The sequence below is a fragment of the Xyrauchen texanus genome, chromosome 42 (assembly GCF_025860055.1).
Source record: "Xyrauchen texanus isolate HMW12.3.18 chromosome 42, RBS_HiC_50CHRs, whole genome shotgun sequence".
In the NCBI taxonomy this organism is placed as follows: domain Eukaryota; kingdom Metazoa; phylum Chordata; class Actinopteri; order Cypriniformes; family Catostomidae; genus Xyrauchen; species Xyrauchen texanus.
In genome coordinates, this window is record NC_068317.1 from 8,545,173 (window position 1) to 8,572,067 (window position 26,895).

Here is a 26,895-nt window from a genome sequence, read left to right on the forward strand (position 1 = left end):
AAAACAGCCACATCTACGTTATCATGTTATTAATGTCCTGATTATACATTGTGCTCAGCTGAATGCAACTTTGGTGAATAAAAGTTCCAATTTCTTTCCATAGGAGCAAAATCTGAGCATTTTTCCAAACTTTATTTATATATATGGCAAATTATATTAACTTTTACATTATATATACTGAACTCAGTAAATAAATAAATAAATTGTCAATAAATAAAGAAAATGGCAGAATTATTACAGATTTCTGCTTGTGGTATTACACATAATTCCTCATTTCAAATGTAACCCTCCCCATAGTTTTCACTGATGCAAAATCATCAATGACTTTGTAAAATCTGCCCAGCAATCACGTGGTTGATACTTATTTTCTCAAGACCACTGAGTCGATCCTTTATTACAGTGTACCTATACTGTTGATCATGGTTATCTTATGTTTGTTCAGAATGTAAGAATGCATTATGAACATCTATATTCCTATCCATTTAGAGCCTTTTAGGCTGTGTAGCCTGTCAGGAACAACTCGGGTCACCTTTCCCCCATCGCGATCTTGCAAGTTCTGTGCAGGGGCGGGGTGTCATGATTTGGGGCACCTTTCACCCATCGCAAACTTGCAAGCTCTGTGTAGGGGCGATCGATCAGGTACCCTGTCGTGCCGCCCCAGAGAGTGTTGCCGCCCTAGGCGCCTGCCTTTATCGCCTATGCCAGGATCCACTACTGGTAAAAACCTCTCTAGTGGGTGATACAGTTACCTTATGTAAATGTCTGTGCCATTAAACCAGGTATATTTTCATTCAGGGAGCTAGCTACTGTATAAACTGTATAAATCTTGAGTTTAAATCACACAATGCATCACAAGATGCATACTACAGTATATGCTCCAGAAATTATAAGAGTATATTAAATGTATCTTAGTGTGCTTTTTCAAACATTGCCCATGACAGTAGTTGCTTGCTATTGCGTCACTTGTGGCAAAAAAATTTTAATGTAACAAAGTGTACAATTGAACAAAGCATTTGCATTCACATACCTGCATAGAGTGACATGAGAATGAGCTCTCGTTCATTGTTCGATTTCAGGCATCTCTTGTGCTCGAACCATGTGTAATTGTCCTTAACCATGCTGAAAAAACCCCCACCAAATTCATGTATGATATATAAAATTAGTATGTGCAGAATTAACATGTGGTTGTTTTGTTCTTTTTACATTTCAGAAAAGATGCACATGTTGTCTGCACTGATTGCCCCCTTCAAGTACATGAGCCCAGCGGCCAATAGCACAGAAGACGAGGACACATTGAGTAAGTAGTTAGTTTTATCAAGACAGCACTGGGTCAATGACAAATAAAGGTATCCATGATGAAGAAAGATGTGCTGAATGACTCCAGCCAGGTCTACTAAGCAACCAAATTAGCCCGGTTGCTAGGGAGGGTAAAGTCACGTGGGGTAACCTCCTCGTGGTCACGATTAGTGGTTCTCGCTCTCAGTGGGGTGCTTGTTAAGTTGTGCGTGGAACGTGGAGAGTAGCTTGAGCCTCCTCATGCCGAGAGTCTCCGCGGTGTCATGCACAACGAGTCACATGATAAAATGCGTGGATTGACTGTCTTTGAAGCGAGGGCAACTGAGACTTGTCCTCCACCACCCGGATTAAGGTGAGTAACCACGCCACCAGAAGGACATATTAAGTAGTGGGAATTGGGCATTCCAAATTGGGGCATAACATTTTAGTTTAAAATACATCTGCTCATGTTGGATTCCTTGATTTTTGAAAAAATTATAATAATAATAATAATTTTAACAAAGTTGGATGGTTTAACCATAACATTAAAGTCATTACATATTTCCATCAAAATACATTTTAAAACTATCATTAAACCACATTTGAAACTTGGAATGTGCACATTAATCAATTGGGACTTGTTCAGCTTTAAATATTCGTTTTTTTTTAATACTACTGGAATATTGCAATTTGATTTTCCTTTGTGCAATTAGCTGCTATGTGCAACAATATTAGCCATTACAACTCAATGCATTGGTTGGCGCTGTGTGTGCATGGCATTATTAAGGAATAGCTGGCCCAAAAATACATTTTGGTCATTTTTAAAGTAATGTGATGGGTTCAGAAGACTTGGAATGCATGTTTTTATGTATGAGTGCATTCTTTTTTTTTTGTCTCATTTTTTAATCTGCATAAGATGCTGTTGTTTATGCATAGTGCTATTGTCTTTCATAAGAAAAACATGTTTAGAGGTTGAAGTTTGAACAGTATTGTTTTAAAGTTATGTTAGAGTACTCGATTACAAAATTATTCAAAGTGCCCATTCATATTTGAAACTGGTTTGACTTCTGTAAATTGATGTATTCCCAAGTCACAGGGCTGTAGCAAGTGATTCTGGGCCCCCTGAATCTATAGTGCTCAGGGCCCCTTACCTATTAAAAAATTCAGTTTCTAATTTGTTGTGGGCCCCCCTGGACATTTGGGCCCCTTGAATCGTCACCACCTTTCACCCCACAAGCTACAGCCCTGCCAAGTCAAACAGGATATTCAATCAGAATGAAATGTAGGGCATGACATGTTTTTGTCATGTATCTTTGAACAAATGAATGGAGCCAGACACAATCAAAATTAAATAATAAAATAAACATCACTTAACTGACCCATTTTCATTGTTACTAGAAGAGCAGTACTGATACACTTTCCAATCATTTTTAACTCACATTTGAGGCTGGCAATGTGTTTATTTTCGCAGAATTTGTTTTTTCATATAGTTCCATCACAACACAGTTGGGGTGTGAAATAGAGGCTTTAATGTGTGATCAGACTTTCACACGCTGAAATCTCATAACCATCTGCTCTTCTGCATTTCAAAAGAGTGTCTGCTTTGCATTGTATATGGGGGAGGTTACTTATACCCACTTTAAGTATGGACTCTAAGCCAATTTTGTGGGAGATTACAGAGTGATTTGCCAGATAATGCTCCATTTTAGAGGATTTGTCCCCTGTTTTACAATAGTTGTAAAGGGAAACTTTTAGGAGCAGCTGCTTTGGGTAATGGGGACAATATTTTTTAATACTGTATATCATTGTATACAAACTCCTTATACGAAGTCTTTTTATTTGATCATGTGAGATAACAGCATAGTGTTCATTGCTCTGAATTCAATAAACAGATGCAGTGAATTAAAAAGTGATAATCCAGGACAAAATCCCAGAAAATTCCATGAAATTCCAGCTTCTTTTTTTCTTTTTTATCCCCTTTTCTCCCAATTTGGAATGCCCAATTCCCACTACTTAGTGGGTCCTCGTAGTGGTGCAGTTACTTACCTCAGTCCGGATGGCGGAGGACAAGACTCAGTTACCTCCGCATCTGAGACAGTCAATCTGCACATTTTATCACCTGACTCGTTGTGCATGACACCGCAGAGACTCACTGTATGTGGAGGCTCAAGCTACTCTCTGCGATCCACGCACAACTTACCACATGCACCATTGAGAGTGAGAACCACTAATCGCGACCACAAGGAGGTTACCCTATGTGACTCTACCCTCCCTAGCAACCGGGCCAATTTGGTGGCTGAGGAGACCTGGCTGGAGTCATTCAGCACACCCCAGATTCAAACTCGCGACTCCAGGAGTGGCAGTCAGCATCAATACTCGCTGAGCTACCCAGGCCACCAGAAATTCCAGCTTCTTAATTGCCAACCACCCACAATGCGGTTTAAACAGTCGCTAAAAGCATGAAATAGTGCTGTGCCATGATTATTTAAATTGGTTCATTGTCATTCTTTTTGCTGCACACAAATCTTCTTTCTGTGAATTAGAATGTGCCTTATTCACAAAATCAGCACTATTTGTGTCACAAGTTCTGCAGAATTTACTGCTAAATTGGTGGCAAATAGAATTTAATTTAAGAGAGTTGTACAGTATGTTTACATTTGTTATTGATCATTGGAGCATTTATTCAGTAAAGTAATGATAAAATAAAAAAACATTACAATTGCATATACCCATGTGTGTATTATGGTAGAGAACACTTGAGGCATTTTATAGAACCACCTGCTTGTGTATTAGTGCAATGTAAATTGTGTTCATCATTAATGTTACGGCTGCATCTGCGTTATTACATGATTTGCATAATTCTTTTAGTATAACGTGCACTAAAACTATGCAGACAGTGTGTGCAAATCAGCAAAGCTATCAGCAGCCTTATTCATTCTTAGTAAACTTGTTTTGTTTTTGTGCAAATAAGTTCCATGATAATAATACGCAAATGTTTCAAACTCTCTTAGGCACCAGCAGTGCTGAAGTCAAGGAGAACCGTAACACGGGAAATCTCGAAGATTGTGCCATTCTACCATCAGACTGCCAAACACTCTTTCTGTCTGATTCACCTAGAGATGGGGCGTCTGGCCTCAAGCGAAAGCGTCCATTGGAAGAGGAAAATAACGGACACTTGTGCAAATTACGACTGTGCTGCAAGAAACTCTCATGGTCTGATGCACCAAAGAACGCTCTGGTCCAGTTGAACGAGCTGAGACCGGGCCTGCAGTATCGGATGGTCTCGCAAACTGGACCGGTACATGCACCACTCTTTTCCATTGCTGTAGAGGTCAACGGAGTCACGTTTGAGGGTACCGGCCCTACAAAGAAGAAGGCTAAGATGAAGGCAGCTGAGATGGCCCTCAAATCATTCATCCAGTTTCCCAATGCCTCGCAAGCTCACTTGGCCATGGGCAGCTTGAGCAACCCAGCCGACGATTTCACCTCAGATCAAGCCGATTTCCCGGATACACTATTCAAAGGCTTTGAGCCTGACGGCTGCCGCTCTGCCGAGAGCGAGCTGCTTTCGAGCGCACTTCGACTACGCCACACTTTGGATTTGATGGTTGTACAGGCCAGACAAGGAGATCCCTGCATACCCCCACCTCCCGCTCCAGCTCTGCCACCCCAACCCAGCCCAGTTGTCCTACTCAACGACCTGCGGCCCGGTCTACGATACGCCTGCCTGTCGGAAGGTGCCCAGGGCAAGCAGGCCCGCCACAGCTTTGTCATGGCTTTGCGCGTGGATGGACGGATATTCGAGGGCTCGGGTCGCAGCAAGAAGCAGGCAAAGAGGCAAGCGGCTTTGTCCGCCCTGCAGGCACTCTTCAACATCAGGCTGGCACCTGATGTGAGAGCGGGACACCGGCCCAGCAGGATCAAGTGCCCTCATTTGCCCCAGGTGAGTGTACCAGTTCAGCTACTGGCAGCCCACCCATTCCATACAGTGAGCCTTAATAGCCACAGCAGCAGGAATGCCGGGATATGGAACAGCCAGCCAAGACTTAATTAAGAGGGTGGAGATAATGTTTGGGGAGGCATGGGGCAGTACAGATAGATTATGGGAAAGAGGTTAGGCTGTATAGCCAAATAAAACGTGGAAGCGTTTTGTGTTAGCACACTAGCTTTAACATTTACTTTGGGCAGGACAGGGTGACATATCTAGTGTAAACACACACATGCATGTGTACTTAGGAAAGCAAAAGGCCCAGAGGTAAACAGAATCAATTCACAGATCTATTTGAATGGAAAAAGGATGCAAATGAGGCAAATTATCATTCAGGAACCCTCTGACTCTGGAGAGAAAGCCGATGCTCCAACAAATTAGGGTTTTTATTCTTTTTCTTTTTTTTTCACTTTCAGTGTGTTTATAGAGCTAAATTGCAAAAGTAATATTATTTTGCGCAATCTCTAGTTTCTTCATGTATGACATGGGATTGTCTATAAACATTAATTCAATCTGTTGCCCTAAGGAGATTGGAAAAGCACAGAGCAAATCGACAAACAATCCTCCGACCCATTCCTCTATTTAGTCAAATATGTAAATAGCAATTCGGCTAGGGATTTTTTTTTCCTAGTTCCAAGAGTATCCTATAAAAGGAGTCAAAATCTCTACAACTTGCTTTTATAAATGCACTTTGTATCATATACATAGGAATCTACATACATGGGATGTTGCTTGGCAACCATAAACTACTTCTAAAAAGCTTCCTTTTGGTATTTATTTACTCATTCATTCATTCATTTATAACATTTATTTTATTCCCCCTAAAATTATAAGGTAAATGTCATTTCTGTGCCCCTAGTGTCACCAAAGTAACTGCAGAAGTTTTCTTGCAGTTTGTGACTAAATGTGGCTAACAATGCTTTTGGGAAATGCACCCCAGAGCAATGTATTGATAGCACCACAGAGCCACACTTTGGGGAGAATCAACCTGCATAGCTTTTGTTTTTTTTAAAGTCTTCTCTGCATATTAAGCTGGGATAGAATAGAGTATTTTAACATTGAAAAAAAACTGCACACTTCACCTTTAAGTATCAATAACATTTGAATGTGCTAATCCGTTTATTGCTTGATTTTTGCAACTTTTTTGTGTTGTTGTTTTCTTTCCCACAAGTGTGTTTATGAATATGTGTGTCTGCCTGTATGTGCGAGTGTTTCTCACGCTGTATTAGTATTCAGTCCTCTTCCTGCACGAGGCCGACATGGAGAATGTTGCCTTTCCTCTCCAACTACAGCAGCCAAACAACCTGCACATGTTTGCCTGAGAGAAACTACTCATTTCTCCTGCTCGCTACGCTCTTTAAAAGGATTTATAAGAGGATTTGCCTCACCAGTTTAGTTCCAGAAATGCACTTCCTTGTGGAAATTCTTGAAAGTCAGACTGCTGCATTTGCTGTTGAGTCTAAAATGATGGTGGATACATGCACACGAATTGCAAAACATTCCTCGTTTTTTGACACAAAATCAGACAACATCATCTGGCCAGTGGAACATGTGGTTGTGCATGTGTGCTGAATGTGTGTTTTTGTGAGTGTGTGATGATTTCTCAGTAGTGTTCAGATCTGAGGGTTGGATGGCGCTCACACCAGCATCTGTAGGGTGTCTTCCTGTGCCACAGGCCGCTGCTGATAGCAAACACTGCCAAATCTGCCGCTGTCACTCTGCTCTCTATGGTTTCTCTCTTTCTCTCTCTAAAGCAACTGTGGCTTTCTTTTACAGCATTCATTGCAGCAACTAGTTACAACAATTAAGCACACCCAAATTCTCATTACTGTGTAAAACAATCATGATTAATTCAATTCTAACTCATTATTTAAATTGTAAATGTATACATTATGGTAGAATATCTTGTACTGCCATTAATTTGTTAATTCAAAGCAAAAAGGCCATTTTTACTGTAAAACGTTTTACTGTAATACATGTAAAATAATATATTACAGTAATGATACAAATCTGATGAGAATGACCTTTGAGTATAATGGGAATAACTGAAAAGTGATATAAAAAAAACCTTCCGGACACAGTACACAGGAATGAGAATTTGGGAATTGCTTAATTGTCATGAAAATAACATAATCCAATGTGACACTATTATCACACATTTTTTTTGTTGCCTTTAGGGTTGCAATAAAGCAAATAAGATTGAAAGTGAGTGAGAGCGAGAGAGATAAGGGTCACCTTTGGAGAGAAATAGAAGGACGGGGAGACTCTTTTGGGTGGCAGGTATTTCTGGCACAGCTGGAATATTCTTTAGGAAGGGCAACAGCCATTGCAATATGTGATGCCCCAGGCAAATATGAACAATAACTTGCAGGCTACACTTCTCCACCACCTCTTAAATGAAAAATGGAACCGTCATGGAGGCTGCATGCCTTGTTGCCCACATCACTATGCCTCTTCACATCTCTAAATAATGGCACACTCACACACCTACACACACACTGCCTACAGGGATTTACCTGCATACTTTGTGAAAGTCAATATAACATTGAAGTAGTAATATTAGAACCAGGTACGAGGCGAGACTTAATAAGTTACCCCAAAAATATCAATCGATCACTGCATCATAGTCCCCCTGTTTTCCTTACTTCAATCCCAGCTAAACGGATATGCATGGCGAATTTATAGAGCATGGGATTGTATCTGTGCCCTTCTCACACAAACACTTTGTTAGGATGTCACCAACCCTGCATTTTCATCAAGATTCCTCTGGTGTCAGAAGTATAAATGCAGGACAAACTGATCTGGCAAAAGGAGTCAGCCCACGTTAAAAGGTAGAATAATTGCAGTGCATGGTTAGGCTGATTGGCCACTTAATCTTTCAGTGCAGTCACAAATATCTGCAGTATTGCCAAGTCCAAGCACAGACCCTGTTTAAACAGGTGAAAGCCAGAGTCTGGAGCATAGGGACATCGCTGCAGTCACCACAGTTACGGACCATGTCACTAGTGCCATTAACCTTGAACCACAGAGCATTTGACTGACAAAATGCCCTTGGCATGCTGCTAAACCACAATCACAGTTTACTCACAAGTGAGTACAATGAGACATAGATGCCTAGCCTAGTTTTTTAATTCAGCTCATGGTATTTAAGAAGAAAGTGTTATAAAGCGTGATTATACTAGGGAAGAGTGTGTAAAAAGACAAAGGGGAGGGACTTATTATAATAACAGAAAATAGCAAAGTTAAAATGGCCAAGCTGCATGAGTCAAATTGCCTTTCTATACTATTGCATCATTATGTGTCACAAACAATAAGAATCTTCAATACTCGCAATAATATCCAAACAGAAGAGGACATATGATTTTTGATGAGGTCCTTTTATATTTTGTCTAGTGGATTTCTAATGCTTTTGAGATTTCTCATTGATGAACGGGCTGCTGTAGGTGCCTTGCGTTCTGCTTCAATGAATTATGCTGCTCTTTTGATATATGGATGCAGAATGTATGCATGGACTTTGACTAATCTAGCATGGTAATTTCCCCAGCAGAGTAAATTAAGACTGTTCTCATACACATGAAGGTGACCTTGTCCACCAGCCTGCCATTTGGTGATTATTGTGTTCCTCTCTCTCTCTCTCTCTGTTTGTAACCCTCTGACTTATTCACTCCAGATATAAACAGGCTTCCTGCAGGCATGAAGCAAAAATCATTCATTAAGACTGACACAAAAATTTTGAGATTGCAGGATGGTAAGAGCGAGGGAAGATAATTGATTTACATTATCAGACCCTACTGCTAGACCCTGTTAGAAGATATCCACACCACAGACACTATTTATTTTAATCATTATTATTAATAAATTGGGCACTCCGATAGATGGCAGACAATGTGGCCTATTATTTGCATACTTTATGCAAGTATAAAGCAAACTTGCAACTTCTGAGCTGACTTTACGTGCTGTGTTGAGCATGTATACAACAAGGCATTCATACAGTCCCTTTGAGCAGATCTAGACATGTGTTGCTGGGGAGGAGGAGGGTTTCAAAGAGAAAACACAAAGCCAGCTGTAATCAACCCAGCCTACCTGCAAACAACATTTAAAATCTTAAATATAAATATAAATCTTAGACAAAGAGAGAGTATGCAAGTTGATTGGCTTACTGATTACATGTTAACAGATCTTTCGTGTTTGCATGTTTAATATGTACAGCGTGATTGCATGCTTGCAATGTATTCTCCATGCTTTCTTGTCTGCGTTTACATACTTGCATAAAGTATGTTTATTTTTCTCCATGACATATTGTAATTTCATGGTGTTTTTGAAATTTCATGTAAATATCATGGTATATAAATATGGCAGTTATTCAGTACCATGGTATATATTGATGTACCATTGTGCCATCTGATATCATAACTGTACTAAGCATGGCATAAGTATGCAAGGCACGGTGATTTTTGTAAAGAGAAGTCAGATATTATTGAAACGTTTTAAACTTAAAAATAATAATGTTTACATCTATGTATTCTTTGAGAATAATATGTTAATTATTTGTGAATTGATTTAAGGGCTATTTCCAGATTGCTTGTCTTTCAATGATTATCTTTCTGAATATAATTTGTGCACTCTACACCGGAAAGGTTAGCACCATCCTGAACAAGTCTCATCCTTATGCAAAAGATGACCTATAAAACTTCTAAATCTTCTGTCATTACACACACACACACACACACACACTGCAAGGAAAAGCCCAGAATTAGATGACGATGTGTAAATGTGGACTGTGTTGAATTGCCTCCCTCGGCCCCTGTAATCATCTGTTTTATGATTGATAGCCTTATACACACACACACACTCATCATCTCTCACACCTGATGGTCTCCTGTGAGCAGAGCGCATGCTTGTAATCACCTCCCAATGAGATGCTCACACTTCATTAAAAGCATAATCACGTTCATTACTGTGCTATCGATGCTCAGCTTGCAAACGGGCTTTGAGCATTGGGGGGGGGTATTGGCTAACCAGGAGGAAGAGTAGAGGCCACAGAAACCTATCTGATCACTTATGGCCTTTTACATGACCTTATGGCTTTTGAAACTGTTTATGTGTATAGACTTGTGTTAGAAATTGCTATTCATCGACATTCTAAGTTAGACTTTAACAGCCAAATTGTTGGCTATAAACCCCTATGGAGCCTCTCTCCAGCTATCCCCAAGAGAAATCAACCCAAGTGGCTTCAGTGTGTTGCCCTGGGTAACCTGGAACCCGGAAACTGTGTGTTATATAATTGTGAAAAAAGGAGTGAAATCCAAGTGCTGGAGCTTTTTGCTGAGTCACTTGTCTTTGAATTCCAATAGTACTAGACAGTACTGTACGTACTTGTTATATAACAGCTGATCATCAACCATCCTGTCTTCACATTAATACCAAATTGTCAGTATTCAATACCAATACCAGTGAAATGTAACACGATACCAAAAGTAATTGTTTATGGTTTCTGTATGCTCTTTTATTTAAAAAGTGTAATTGTTATAGAAATATTATATCATAACAATGGCATTTAGCCTTCAACAATTTCTGAAGTCAACATTGGTTCAAGTTCTCAAGCAATTATTCAAGACAAACTGTAATTAATAAAAAATAAAAGTAAATAAACAAATACAAGAAATAGAATAAAAAGTCCTTAAAGTCTTTCAGGTGTCTTACAGCAGTGTGACGAGGAAGAGGGCGGGACCAGGCCATGACTACACACACCCGGCCCCCAATTGGGCTAATCAGCCAAGGAAAGGGGTAAATGTGGTGGAACGCGGCAGTTCGGGAGAGAGAGAGCCACATGCAGCTGCCAAGTGTGTGTTTATGTTGTGTGTTTTTTGTTTAAATGAAATATCATTTTGCCAGTTCCCATCTCCTCCTTTCCCATCCTTAATCTTGTTATATTGGTGCCGAAACATGGGAAGGAGGAGGGATGCACTGTCGTGGAGTCCTCGCCACTGCCGTCCACCCAAAGGAGCAGCCGCGGCCATCTGTCAGGGGACGGAGGAGTTACTGTCTGGACGCGGAGGAACGGCCGCAGTCTGCAAGGTGAGGAGGGGCTCTCTGCCGGTCGTCTGGAGCGGTGGAGCCGCTGCCAGAGTCGGAGGAGTTCCCTACCGGCTGCCAATACAAGGAGGGGCATTCCATCCATCAGGGGTCGGAGGACTCGCTCCGGTCTGCCCAGGGAGGAGCGGCTGTCATCTGCCAGAGGGTGGAGGAGTGATTGAGCACCAGGCAAGGGCGTGTCTGGGAAACCGGCGAGCACGTTTTTTTCTCTCTCCTCTCTCTCTCACTGCCCTTTCCCTCTGCTCTTTTTTTGTTTTGTTTTTCCCTCCCCTTGTCCCTCCCCTCGTCCCCCTCCCCATTTTATGTTTTAATGCTTAAAGCTACTAAATTTATCCAACCAAGAGCAGAAAGTTTTCTCTTTATCTTGACGATATTGTTGTCTTTGTAAATGCAGCATTACAGACCTGCCCCTGTCTGAAATGTTTTTACTAAGCATAATGCATCCTGTGTTTTAACACACATCCAATTTTTTTCCTACGTATTATACAAATCAAATCTGTTTACATTAATAACTCGCCAAGACGGGCATTTTGACCAGATTTGATCAGGGTCCATTCTGTTTGACATCCGTACTGTGCACTAACCTGTCTTGGAAAAGCCTAGAATGGGATTCTACAGTTCTCCTGGCCTCCTGCTCATTCTTTTCCATTTGTTTATGATACCCAGGATTGTTTTTGTTTTTTCTCCCGATACTTCTGTCTTTCTTAAGCTGCATTCACACTGCCAGCTATTTTGTGCTGCCTGTCGCCAGTGGCTGGCGGTTAGGTCGCTAGTGGTGTGAGGATCACGTGAGTGGCTGTGGCTCAGTTGGTAGAGCGGGTCGGCCACTAATGGCAGGGTTGGTGGTTCGAATCCCGGCCCACACAACTCCACTTGACGAAGTGTCCTTGGGCAAGACACTGAACCTCAAGTTGCTCCCAATGGCAGGCTAGCACCTTGCATGGCAGCTCTGCCGCCATTGGTGTGTGAATGGGTGAACGAGTCACAGTGTAAAGCGCTTTGAATTCCGTTAAGGTTAAAAAGGTGCTATATTGGTGCATACCATTTACCATTTACGTGAGCTCTACCATCTTCTCTCATGTTGGCTGTCGCTCCCGAAAAACGCTCTTCATTTGCATAAAGGTAAACATTTCTCAGTCGCCATCGCTCGTGTTGCCGGAAGTCGCCACCTCTCATTGAAAATGAATTAGATGAGGTAGTTTTGTCAATGTGTGCCGCTGGCAGTGTGAACGCAGCTTTAGTCTCCAGTTATTTCCACTACTTTATTTAATATCGCATCAGATTCGCAAAGCAGAATTGCCATAGTGGAAACCAAAACACTCAGAACAGCATTGATGTTATAAACGCTGATTGGTGATGTTCACTTTGGGACTTTCCATTTTTGGAGGTCATGCAGATGTTTGTCATTCTGAAAGAATTTATATTAGCGCAAACAAACAATTGGGATTAAACCATTTTGTAGGGAAGGGAGGGGAGATGGTTGACATTAATTTGGACTTATTTCACCAATATTGTATGTTTTTTTTGTGGTGTTGGCTTAACTCTTATGCATACGAGTCATAAGGTTAGGTTTTTGTGGCCCCACATGTTTGTGGGCCCCTTGTCACCACCTTTCACCCCATTAGTAACACTCCTGTCATTAAATAATCTGTGCTTCCCTACTCTTGGACAGCACCAGCCGCCACTGAACTCCACCCACAGGAATTATGTCAACAACACAACCAGAAATCCATTCACCTAGAAAAGGGTCTCATCACGACAAAGACTTTTTTAGACAACATCACTGCTCAAATAACACTCAGTTCTTCCCTACAAAAATGTGTAATTATTTATTTAAGTGCTTTAACATAAATACTAGTAGACAGACAGACTTCCATTTTAAATGCATTACTACTTTTTTTTTTACCAAACATTAGTCAAAATTATTGCCTGTGGTAATCGTCTATAGTGTGCTTATTTTATAAAGAATGAAACTATTCAGGTTTTAATAGATATAAAACAGAGTATTAATGCACTTCATTGCCAAGGTTTCTAAAGCATGATATACAAATTAAATTATAAGCCTGATATCATTAATGAAATAACATTGTGTTCCAAGCAAGAGGTTGTAAAAATGCATCATGTACAGTGGGAATGTCCATGCGCCCATACATACCGCATTTATCAAACAACTGTCAGATGAACCACATTAAAACAAATGACCACTGCCTTCACAGATGCCCAATATTTCAACCCACATGCCTTCGGGGTCTGTCCTAGCACAACACTGTAAGTGTGAGTGCTGTTTGTCCACAGGCTAGTACTGATCTCGCATGTACATACAGTATGAGCAATGAACAGGTAAAGGAACAGAACTAAAGAGAGGGGGGAGTGGGACAAAAGACCTTCAGGAGTAATTAGGTGTCATTTTGGTTACGGTATACAGGCGCTTTACGCATGCATAATGACTTATTGGCTTGTTGGGTCATAATTCAGTCCTGTGCAAGCGTAGGTAAAACATGCTTGTGATTTTCGTCATAGCACAGATGTTTTTGTTTACTTTCTCTGAAAAAAAAAGATAAAAACAAAACTACTTAAATCAGCCTATGCTGAAGTTGCTGGTCTTCTAAGTTTAGATGGGCTTTTGGCACTTGTCACAGGTCAGGCAAGGATACCAGTTGGGAAACAAGCTAGACAAGCTTAAGCACAACTTGACCAGCCCTGCTGAAAAAAAAAATATCTTAAACTAGTCTAAGCTGTTTTCCTGGTCTACAATGTTTTAAGATGTTCTTGATTAAGCTGATCTCCCAGCCTGGCCAAGCAGGTCTTCAGCTGGTCTCCCAGCTGGAAACTTCTCAAATCCCCTCTAAAGCCAGCCAACAGATTAGGCTGGGAGACCAGCTAAGATCAGCAAACCATCATAGATTTTGTCATCATAGGTCAGCAAAGAGCAAACCACCATTTTTTTGCTGGGGTCCAGTATCCAAAACACAACATAAGCTGGTGACTGGCCATGTTTGTCTTTTCTGTAGAGATAGTTCACATGAGTATTCCTCACAGCAAAAGAAATCTTGAAGTCTCTGGTTTGTAATTGATTGTTTCTTTGTGTTTTCGCTCTGCTGTGTCGATGCTGCTGGCCATCTCACTGTATTCAGAGCAGATGCAAATTATTGTATATTAACTTGCTGGTAAATTTTGGGTCCGATATGAGCCTTTGACCTCATTCTGTTGTATTTTTAGGTGGGGGGTGTCATATATATTCTGCATAGTGACACGGGCAGCAAATCAAAGATGTCAGAGATGATACAAAAATGGGACAATTAGTGGGACACCTTTCAACCTTTCGCATTATGTAATTTCCTGAGGCACAGCAAGTGCCCGTCTTGAAGCAAGAGTTGCAAGCTTAACCTTCATTAGTGACCAAGAATACTTGCCCTCACTTTGAGAGATCTTTGTGATATTCAGTACATGGCTGATATGACACACTAAGCAATGTCCTACATCTGAATTAAGAAATAGCTATGTGTGCCAAAATGTTTCAGTGGCATTAGCACAACTGAAAGAAATTTGACAGTTTATGTGGACTGTGATGTAATAACTCACTCCTTGAAGTTTAGTAAGAACCTTACACTTTCTCAAAGGAACAGTTCACCCAAAAATATAATCTTTTGTGGAGATAAAATAGTGCATAAAGTGACCAGAGGCTGTTAAGCTTCAAAAATGGTCAAATAGCACCATTAAAGTACCATGCAAGTGGTTCATATAATTAATGCACCATATTCCAAGCCTTCTGAAGCCATACAATAGCTTTGTGTGAGGACATGCCACATCACGATTGGTTGAAAGACTCAAGAACCAAAGTTGTTTGTTGTCATTGATGTCAGACATGTCATGAGATGTCTTAATTGTGAGTAAATGATGACAGAACTTCTGATTGGGGTGGACGATGCCTGTACACCTAGTCATTTTGCTTTTCCATTTCATGATTACATTTATAATATATAAGTGAAACTGTCGGGTGTGCCTTTAAGAATCCTTTTTTAGCCTTTCTTTGCATTTCAAACACCTCAGTCACATGTACAGTGCAGACATTTGTTGTATTATGGTTTGCCTCACCACCTCAACAAGTACAGGGAAATTCCATTTCCTGCATTTCTAAAGAAATGCGTCTTGAGCATTAATGAGTCTCTCTGTACGAAACACTGACCTTCTGAAACCTCACCTCTGCTAATAGAGATCACACTAGTGTACGCACCCATACAGAAAGATAAATGAATAATGACAGAGCACTTTTAGCTGAAGGAAACCAGAGTATCTGTGCTCTACCTCCTGTCAGTTCCCTCTGGTGGTGCTGTTATGAACTCGCTCAGGAGTTATGGGAAGGTTAAAGGGATAAATCACTCAAAAACTTGTAATTCTGTCTTCAGCCAAACCCATATGACTTTATGATCAAAATAGTACAGCTTGAACAGAGCTTAAGACACTTTAGCGGGAGTGGACATGAACGTCTCTGCCTGTGCGTGTTACAGTGACTGCCGAGTCAAATTAGCGCTTTTTGATTTTTCTGCTGTGGCACTAATGGCAGTCAATAAGTGTCATGGCACTATTTGGTTTATGACACACTGGGACCTGTCGTCTATGGTGAAATTCCCAGTTCTGCTGCTGTAACCACCCACACAAAACAATAAAACACCACATAAAACAGCCGCTGGAAGCAGAACTCACTCCCAGAGAGAGCGAGAGGGTGGGTTAGTGAGGTTTGAACACAGCGGCTAGCTTTACACATCAGCTAACACCCTCCAATCATAGCTGGGACCGTTGGGACTGTAGAGCAGTGCTGTAAATCAGGCCAGCCTGTGTACCAGCACATATTAGGATGCAAAGGTTATGGCTACTAACAATGACACATCCCTTGATGATTCATTCAAAGAGAAATGGCAAAAACAAGTGATATCGTAATTGACTTAGCTTGTCGTTACATAAGTGTAAATCAGCTTAGTTAGCTATTAGCTAGTGGCTAATGAAGAAAATCTGTCATTTTAATAATGATGTGAAGCCGAAAATGAAAGGTCATGGATTGATATGCAGACTTAATAATCGTGTGGCACAATGTGGAAAGCGTTAGCTCACAGGCTACAATATGGGGTTATTTTTATGGAGTTTTCTGGTTGTCTCGGCAATGGAATTTGAATATTTTGAGTGTGTGCTGTATAAATGAATGACATCTCAAATTGTGTGGCTTCTTTAGGAAAGGTGTGTTAAGACATTTCTGTGATTGGTCGAATAAAACAAAAAAAGAGACAAGGCAAATCTGCTTACATGACATTTGTTGAATGATAAATCATTTTAATATTAACCGTGCCCGCTTGCCGTGTGCCCTTTACCTAATAACTTTGACATGATTGGCATGTAAAGCAAACAATCCCAGTTCATGTTTTTCCATGACATTTTGAAGCAGGTAAATGCAAAGTTAATGATACCACAATAATTGACCTCAACAAAGTATTAGCTAATTAAAAAATGGCATATGAGTCTCAGAGAAAGGTTGTTAAGGAAACCATGACGAAATTAGTAGAAAATGTGTGTAGATTCTGTGGTCTGAAGGTCCATCCATCAAATAGACTGGGCAAATATGACTTTGGGCCTTATTCTAAAAGTGCTAGCATTAGCACTGTGCAATGCTTTCATTCTTAAGAGCAACGTGCAGTGTAGAACAAGTGCTGTGTAATTCAACAGGAAGCATTTATATTACTACAACAGTTCTTACTAGCAAACTCGGTAGCAAGTACATTCAGTAGTCACCATCTCTTCTTCTTTTACTCTCTCACTCTTTTTCGCAGGGTCTCAACTAATACCTACTTTACGACAGTGCCGCCTAGTGGTAGAATGTAGCATACATATAGAGATTGAACACAACACAAAGTCAATGGGCATGGACATGAAGTTTTGCCATGACTTAAAAATCAATCTCAACAACAGGTTGAAAATTAATAGTAGGTTACAAATTAAATAAAAAGAAATGTAAATATACAATAATAATAATACATATAAAAAATTGCGATTGTCAAGGACATAAATTTATGTTCTGTACTTTCAGAATTTGGACATGAACTTTATTACCACCTGCTGGTGAAATCTACAAACTGCAAATGCAGAAACTCAATTTGAACTTTGAGCTGAGTTAAGAGGTGGTATTGAAACAAAGGCATTACAAATATGGCCGCCGAGTGACCTGACTTGTATTCAAGGGACTTTGAAATTCCTCCTTTCAAATTGGACCTGTTTTTGGAACCAACGTTGTCAAGGCTCCACCACACATGCTCACACGCTGCATGCAAATGACCAAGACAGTAGTCAGCGTCACACCCGAATACGTTTTTAACCAAAATAACTTACTAAAGGAACTTTGACTTTACCAATCTCCATTACGTCACATCATATATTTGACATTTTCCTTTGATTCCTTGTTGACTGCTTTTGAATTTAAAAAGAACACCTGAAGCAATGAATCAAATGTCAGGTGTGGCAGTCTAGAGGAACTGTATCAATATCGAGTGATATATGACCCGCCGGAGGGTTTTCGCAGGGCTAGGATCAGCGCTCACGATTGTCCAGCTTATTGGACCATGACAGAAAGGGCGCTCCATGAAATGGTTTGGTGCTCTTGCTGTACCCAAGGGTTGGACAATGACAAGACTGCTCTTTTCTTTCTCAACAACCGTAATTCTTGAAATTGTGTCACAATGTTGCACATATCTTATTGTAATGATTTTCACAAAACCTTGGAATTTCAGGCAGAGTTTGCTGGTTACCAGGTTTGGCAGCAGATATAGAGGGTTTGTTCAAAGGAATCAGGCTGGTTTGAAGTGATGTCTGGGATGGTGTGCAGTGCTCTGGTTGGTATCTTAAAGAGAAGCAGAAGTGAAGGAGTTGTGATGTGTCTGGTTGATGGTCAGCACGTTTGCTCTCAAAGAGGACAACAAAATGCTATTTCACAGAACGTTTGAATGCGTCTCATCTCTTATAGCACATGGAGAGTCCTTCTCAATCTTGTGACAGCAGTATTTGAGGTAGTGTTTACTATTTGTTTGGTTGCAATTCAGTTTAACATGGTCTTATCTTGGTGCAATGCATCAGGGTTTTTTTCATTCTCTTTTAAAATCTCTGTAAGTCAAATATGGTGGTTACTTTGATAACATCAAACCTCATTAATTCGCATTGTGTCTCATAACCAAACGTCATCCCGTCATGTCGCAAGAACCAATGAGGCTTGATGTTGTGAACATCGCTGTCATATTCGATTTCCAGAGTTAATTCATGATTTGAGAGTGAATGAGGTCTTAATCATACATAGTGATTGTATGGCTATTATTATCGTAGACAGGGAAATGGAATATATGAACAATTTCAGACAGGATTTAGGCCCCATCACAGTACAGAGACTGCACTTATCAGAGTTACAAATTCCTTCCTCTTATCATCTGATCGCAGCTGCATTTCTCTTCTAGTCCTTTTAGATCTTAGTGTTGCCTTTGACACGATAGATCACGACATTCTCTTGAACAGGCCTGAGAATTATGTTGGCATTTGTGGACTTGCATTAGCAAGGTTTAGCTCCTATTTATCAGACTGATAAGTATGGTGTGCCACAGGAACTCCTTGTTCCTTGTTTCTTCAAAGGTTATTTTTCTCCATTAACCAACATCTTATGGAGTTTTTTGTTCCTTGCCACAGTTGCCTGCTTGACAGATTGGAGTCAATTTACACTTGCATTATATGGCAAATAACTCTGTGAAGACTTATAAAAATCACCCTTTGTGTTCCACGGAAGAAAGAATGTCATAGGGTGAATAAATAACGACTTAATGAAAATATTTGGGTGAATTATTCCATTAGGGTTCATGTAGGATTCTATTTTTAGTTTATTATTAGCTTACCATTATACTGTATGTGTTTCCTAATTTATTAGCCAAATCCCCCATGTCGTTTTATTGTATGTAGGATAAGGGTTCCAGCGTGTACACTAGGTGCAGCGACGGGGACTTGTCCACCAAAAGATGTTCACAATCCAGCCCTGGCAGCGTCTTGTTAGGACAAAGACATAAATTAGCATGGAACATGTCATTGCTTGAGACTTTATTGTATCGCATCAAGGTACAATTTAATTGAAAGGAAATTTTAGATATCTTGTGTTTGATCCCATGTCATAACAATCTTTTATATAGCAGAGTTATTTGTTTGCATGGTTAGCCGCATTAGCCGGTAGCATTAGCCAGTTTTGGAGTAATGATGACAGGGTTTTCACAATCAGGAGTGGATTAATGAGCGATGTGTGAACAGCCCTCACGGTCAAATGAGGGTCCGCCTGAGAGGCGCTTGTTAAAAGAACATCACACACTTCCTCTCTCTCTGACGATCTGTTTCTATTCATCTACTCATACCTCCACCGTGTCTCTGTCTCCCGCCGGTTTCTCCCTCCCCCTCTCCTCCTTGCGCTCACGATTTCATTCTGTGGGGCAGGTCAAGTTATGTCTTTGAAGTAGCCTCTTTGCTGTCCTCTTTATTTGATGCATTATGTATAAAGGCTGTGATGTGTGTTTTACACCCTCTCTGGCATTATTAAGCCATTTTCCCTCTCGTATGTGCTTTTCTGTCTTGACACAAGAGTTAATCAGGTGGGATTGACGCTGAGCCTTTAAAACAAGCTCCCACCTACTGCGACTTTTTGTTTGTCTACACTGTGTACCAGGACATGCAAACAGTTTTGAAGAGTTTGGGGCAGTGTGGTCATATAAGTGTAGAGTCAGCCAAGCTACTTTGATACGCTATCTTGCAAAGCTGCAGTAGTAGCTACTCATTATGTTAAGTAGTTCAACTTCAGCCAATGTACCTTTTTTTAAAAAGTAGTTAGCTCCACTACAATAAAGTAGCTAACTACGTGAAGAAGAACTTTCTACCTACTGTTGCCGAAATTCACTGCTAAAACACAATACGTTAGTATTATATAAAGTTACAATTTATAACTTAAAATATAAATTGTAACTTTATATAATACTAATGTATTGTATCAAGCATTATTCAGTTTTGTTACTTATCCTGAACACTGCAAAGGTTTCATTTAAAGTTAATCAGGATGGCAGGCACAGTATTGGTACCCTGGCACCTCTTGGCACAAAGATAATAGGTTCAGTGAACACAGAGAGATAATTTAGCCCATGCAGGGCAAAACTGCCATGTTGTCACACTAGTCTGTGGCACAGATTGAACTGATCCTAAAAGCTGCTTTTGTATCTATGTTTGCCAGGTCTGTATGATCAGATGGCCTCACTGCAGTAGGACAATTATTGGGCACACACAACGCACACACCCAATCGACCTCTGTTTTATATGGCCACAGAAGTGCAGAATCAGTCCATCTGTAATAATATGATTATTATCCACACTGCAGGTTTGTTCGTGTGCATCTGTGTTTTGGCCTGGAAGTTTTTTTTTTTTTTTACTTTTTTGTTGTAAACGGCACAATTTTTCACTCTCAATATAAGTCAGAAAGCGTATCTTTCCGGGTTTGACTTTGATGGGAATGATGTACATGTGTGATGTTTGCAATTTGCCTTTTTGCTTGTTTATTTATCTGTCCCGATCTAAAATACATCATGAATATTATATTATAGTAATAAATATATTGATTATTATGGTTATTATTATTTCAAATTTTAGGATATTTTATTTCCGTATTCGAAATCTGGAAAAATGCTTCCTGCTGGATTTTTATGTTAATATAATATGTATTCACATATAATAGATTACTGTATTTCAATAAACTTCTCTTATTTGGATGGCAATATGTGATTGGAATTTATAGAGCAGAATGTTTGAGGTTATCTCAAATAATTGTGATTAGATCAAATAATCTCAATCAGTTCATTATGTAATATCATTACATGGTTTTCTGCAGTACTCAATTCTGATTGGTCAATCACGCCATTCACCTGTCAAATATTCCTAATTAATGGCTACAAATCCGGGGATGAAGTGATATTTCACCGGTCATCTGGCCATTGCCAGTCATCTTTACTTTCCTTTGATCTCTACACATAAGCTAATTTAAATTCAAATCAATATGTCATGTCCAATTATTGATTATTTTGACAAGTAGTCTTGTAATAAGCAAGATCATAAGCAGTCAGACGGTCATTTTCGCAGTGTAAATGGCAACAGAACATTGAATTCAGCTGTTTCTGGAGACTCTGTGGGCTCTTTCTTGACCCATAATAACAGCATATCAACTCAAATAATTATTTAATGACCATTTATTTATTTGTTAGGTAAAATAAAAAATTTAAAAAAAACAAGAAGAGAATGTCACACTGCTATATATGCCCCCGTATACTTTACTGTATTTCAGCTTGTATAGCTAAAAATAACTCGCTTCACAACTCGCTTTTGGTGCCCCTCTGTTTACATTTCACCCAGAAAATACAGCTTGCATGTGACCATACGCCCATCAACACTTACAGCTTTGGCCACTGGGGGCAGTATTTCCAATTTCGGTAAGCACAGACAATTTTAGCTAAAGAAAAGTCAACCTTCTGTTTCTTGTCAGGGTTTGCGATAATGACTGTTCACAGTTCATTATTCCATCATAACTGTCCTAGTTTGGGTAGTTTTTATTTTACAGGACTCAAGCCTACAGTAGCTAGCAAGCCCAACCAGGCCATCACTTTATCAGGTCGACTAGTTGCTCCACAACTTCCTTCCTGATGGAGGAGGTCATTTGTTCCTGGCCACAAAATTGTCCTGGTCTGTGCAGGCTATGGGTTCAGTTGCACAGTGTGACCCTCAGTTTGGGTGATCAGTTCAACTATGTAGCATGGAAAGAGCAAAAGCCCAAAGCTCTCTGGTCCTACTATCTGTTTTGGGTGTTGGGAGCCTTACAATGGGACAGATGAGAAGGCAGCGTGTTTTACGGCTCTGGTGGCCCAGCCAGGCTGATCTGAGTGACAGCTCCCCGCTGATAGAGCAGAAAGTGTGGCTGGGTAAAAATCTGTCTTGCAGACTGCAGGGCCATCTGGACCTTCACACACTAAAAGGTTGGACACGGTTTGAGGCGACATCACAAAGCTGAACATAGTTCATTTTGGAATGGCAGCGGCTTCGTCAGCAGTTTTCTTGTTTCCATTTTTTGTTTGCACATAAATAACAAAGCAAGCTGTTAAACAAGGAAAAAAATTAATTACAAAATGAAGGAGATTTTTAAGGAATAGTTTGGCCAAAATGAAAATACTGTCTTTATTCCCCCTCGTGTCGTCCACAAAAGGGTTTTTTCTTCTTTTTTTTTGGTAAACTAATAATTTAATAGCATGGGTTACAGAGACCAAACCAGAGTGAAACGTGTGGCAACATGGATACCTGCCACTTTGAGATTTTCCAAAGCTTCTGGAGCAGGGTTCTAACGGATATTAATTTTCAAAGGACTCACCCTGGGCAGCAGGCAGGAGGATGATATAACCATGGAAAGGCACTATTAAAACTTTGTGAATAAATTGTTAAATACCTCTATAAAGAAATAGAAGACATGGCCCCATTTCTTTGCAGACACGGGTGCTCTGTTGGGTCCTGATAAGACGTGGGGTGGGGAAGGGGGGGGTTCTTAGAGATGGCCCTCACGCGTGCCATCGTATGATTGGATTCTCTCGAGCGGCAGATTGTAAAGCATGGAGTCATCATGGCCAAACTGCTAGAAAATATACGACGCTTGCGTCACACTATGGAAGCAGTTAATTGTAGGATATTACCTGCTGTAGTCAATTGAAGAATGTAATTTAAAGGAACAGGTTATGGGTTTACTTAAAGAGTTTGAAGAATGTTGAGATTGATTGAGATGGCCATTTTAATGAAAAAGTAAGCTCTTCATAATATAACATTTTAAAATTTGATGAACTTGTTTGGTACATTCCACTTTTTAGTACTCATCGGTGCTGCAAACTCAGCCTAATTATTATTTGTATGTATCTGAACATAACATAAAAACATACTTTTTTGCCATTTCTTTTGTATGCATTAACAGCATTTAAAATGTAAATGTTTTTATGTATTTACAGCTTTAGAAACAAACAAATATTTTCAAAACCTTACATTTTTCCATATATATTTTACGAATGTATAGATATTTGAATAAAAATAAAAATGTAATGGTTGAGTAATTATTAAACAATTACAGAATTTGTATTCATTTTAACATTTTAAAGTTTAGTCTTTGTTAAAGTGATATAATCCTTTGAAACAAGTTTATTATGGCACTAGAAAGCCATAATAAAGTGCGTGAGCCAAATGTTTTTGCGCGTTGGAGGGTTCTGCATAATGCGGCGTCTCATTGTTGCTTATCGCGGCACATTCGGCACGTTTTGCGGCTGAACCACCGGCCCACTCGGTTCTCTGGCCATTACGCCCCTGATTGGCCCAAAAGTGCATCGGCCCACCAGGAAAATGCCCGGTATGCCAGATTACCAGTCCAGCCCTGCTCCGATCCCTGGATTGGTATCATCTTCGTAACTGACGATTTTAACCGGATCGGGTACCGGTCTGACGAGCCTGATCCAAATCCAATACTTTGTGTTAATCATGGTAATTACTGTCAAGCTCCATAAGAAACATAATGTTTCTTATGCTTACATAAGAAACATAAAAGTACCCTTAAAGTAGTCCATATGACTCATGCATTTTATTCAACGATAGCTTTGTGAATAGCAAAAAGGCTGCGTTTAATAATTAAAATCATAGTTTACATGCACTGCACGTTTCAATGAATGCACGCTGCTCTGTTTACACACACGCACTGCACACGCTGGACAATCATAATGCACTGCTACTTCCTAAACAGCTAAACAAATAAAGTCTCACTTAATGTGCTACACAATTATATTGAAAAAGATGTGTAGCGTTAGAGGTTTGTTTGTTTTTTCTCTCATATATATGATTCTCATATGTAGGTATTCTATATAAACTGATTAAGAAAAAAACAACACTTGAATCGGGTCGGAACGGCCGACACTGAGGTATCGTATCGGATCAGACGAGATACAGTGGTATTGATGCATCCCTAAGATCAAATAGAGTTAAAGCTACAGTGTCATTTCAGGTGGGTTCAAGTTTGATTAACTTTGACATGCAAATTTGCAGCGTTGACCAATCGGAAGTTGTTTGGTTTGGCAATGACCTAAATAAAATAAATAAGAGAAGTGCAGCATGAAAAATAGGCTGCTTGGCAAGTAGGTTTTGCAGGTTTCACACTTGCTCAACATCTGCCCATGCCATCTTTCGTCATCAAAATTGAAAATGACCGTGCCTCAGGGCTGGACTGGTAATCTGGCATACCGGGCATTTTCCCGGTGGGCCGACACACTTTGAGGTCGATCAGGGGCGGACTGGCCATCAGGAGATCCAAGTGGTCCGGTAGGTCGGCTGCGAAACGTGCCAAATTGGAGTTATAAGCTAAAATGAGCTGCCACGTAATGCAGAACGGACAGACGGCAAACTCCTGAATGTAAGTTCTCACACTGTGGAGAAAAATCCTGATTGCAGACAGGAGAATTCTCTGCGTATCTTTTCCATGCAGAGGAAATTATGCATTGCCAGGACCCTTTTGTCAGCAAGAACCCCCCAAGGAAATGACTTCTGGGTCAGGGAGCAGTCTAGAAAATTTCCCTGTTGACATTTGTGTTCCTGGCACAGTATTGACTTCTGAGGAGAGGTGACGGCGGCAGTGCGACTGACATTCTACATTACTCTGGAAATAAGACTGCTAAAAGGAGAAGCTATTAAATAGGTGCAATAAAACCTGTTAAAACATTGTGCCATTACTGCCGTATTTGTTATATGTCATATAAATTGTTAGGCCACATCCACACAAATCTTTTCCATTTCATTAATATAAATTAATGTAATGTGTGTGTGTGTGTGTAATCTGTAAAGGTGATTGTTTTCAAACTGCTTCATTTTCTAGTGGAGAAAAACTATGTTCCAGTGTGGATGAGAGGCATAAATGTACATATTTACTTTCTCTACACACTAAATAGCTTGACGTTCTTCTCGAAGGTCTTTTTTTATATATTTTACATAGCATCTTATAATTACAATGTCATAATTATTGCAAAGCCTCCAAGGTTGAGTGGAAATGTAATTAGTACATTAAAAGAGATACATTGCAATGGTTAAAGCTAAATGTAATACTAACATGTTTTAGTGCAGAGTATCATCTTTTTTATTATTTAATTTTTTTTCTTCCTAGATGGCAGAAAGAACCACGACACATCACAAGATGTTCTTTTTTTTCTTGTCACTCGTTCCACACCTTGTGAAACTGAAAAGGAGTTGGATTGCCGTTCCTCTCTGATTTGACAGAGCTGTCTTAACTATTTATTTATTTATTTTTTGCTTGATTAACATTCATCACAAATTCTTCCAGAGAATAAATCACACATTTTCTGCTCCCCCCCCCTTTCCTTTCCAATGCCTCTTTCAAGGTATTAGAGTCCCTTTTGAGTGCTCTAAATATTTTATTCCTGCCTTTGATAACTAATTTCAGTCCATTACCTGCAAGAGGTTTTCCTTTTCAAATCAGTGCGACATTATTCTGTATTCAGACTTGTGAATACAGATTTATGCAAAAGACTTCATTATTGTGGCATATCTTCAAAAGAAATCAAATGATTTGATTGCCATTAATGGATCATGTTGAGACAAGCCTTTGAAATTTAAAAGCTCATAATGTGTTGTTGGCATGTAGCAAACAAAAGCCACTGAATTCCCCGAAATGGTCAAAGCTGAGGATTGCGTTCTGTGCCTCTCTCTTTTATCCTTCTTCCATTTTAAATATGCTTTGTCAGCTTCTATATGTTTTCTGAGTTTGTGTTTATTAGTGGTTTGTTAAGACAAACATTACTATTAATTTTGGTCTTACTTATGGTTTGGAATTTGAACAAACCCCTTAACCCAAATTATAAACTTGAGAACGGAATTTGTGCTAACTGATATTTTGTGCTGTATTTTGTGGGTTGGAAGGGCTCTGTAAAGCCATTGACATGGAAAATATAAAATGGCACTCCATTTCAAAACGGTTGCCGACCCCTGAATTAGCCTTGTGGTATAGCCTTGTGGTAAACCACTTAGAACACTTTAGCAAATGCATAGCAATGCCCAGAGCAACCACGTAGCAACACACTAAACACCACTAGCAACCGCATAGGACAACCATCCAGAATACTCTAGTAACTACATAGTAACACTACATCCACTCAGAACATATTTGCAACTGCATTTTAACACCCTGACAAGTATCCAGTATACTCTAGCAACCACATAGCAATACACTGAAAATCACTTAGAACACCTTAGCAAATGCATAGCAATGCCCTGGCAACCACCAACAACACCATAGAAAATATATCAACAGGCTAAAATCCACTCAAAACATTTTATCAGCCGTATAACAACGGCCTAGCAACCACCCGCTTCAATCTAGCAAACAACATGCTAAAAAACACTCAGAACACTTTAAC

General features: G+C 39.9%; 1 protein-coding gene across 1 annotated transcript in view; it reads left to right on the plus strand.

The window, feature by feature from the left end:
* The first annotated feature begins 1,218 nt into the window (after window positions 1-1,218).
* adarb2 (adenosine deaminase RNA specific B2 (inactive)) overlaps window positions 1,219-26,895 on the plus strand; it is a 59,397-nt gene continuing 33,720 nt past the window's right edge. The window contains exons 1-2 of the mRNA XM_052115087.1: window positions 1,219-1,297; window positions 4,287-5,218. Of these exons, the coding sequence (XP_051971047.1) occupies window positions 1,222-1,297; window positions 4,287-5,218 (1,008 nt within the window). The 5' untranslated portion in view covers window positions 1,219-1,221. The remainder of the gene's footprint in view (window positions 1,298-4,286; window positions 5,219-26,895) is intronic.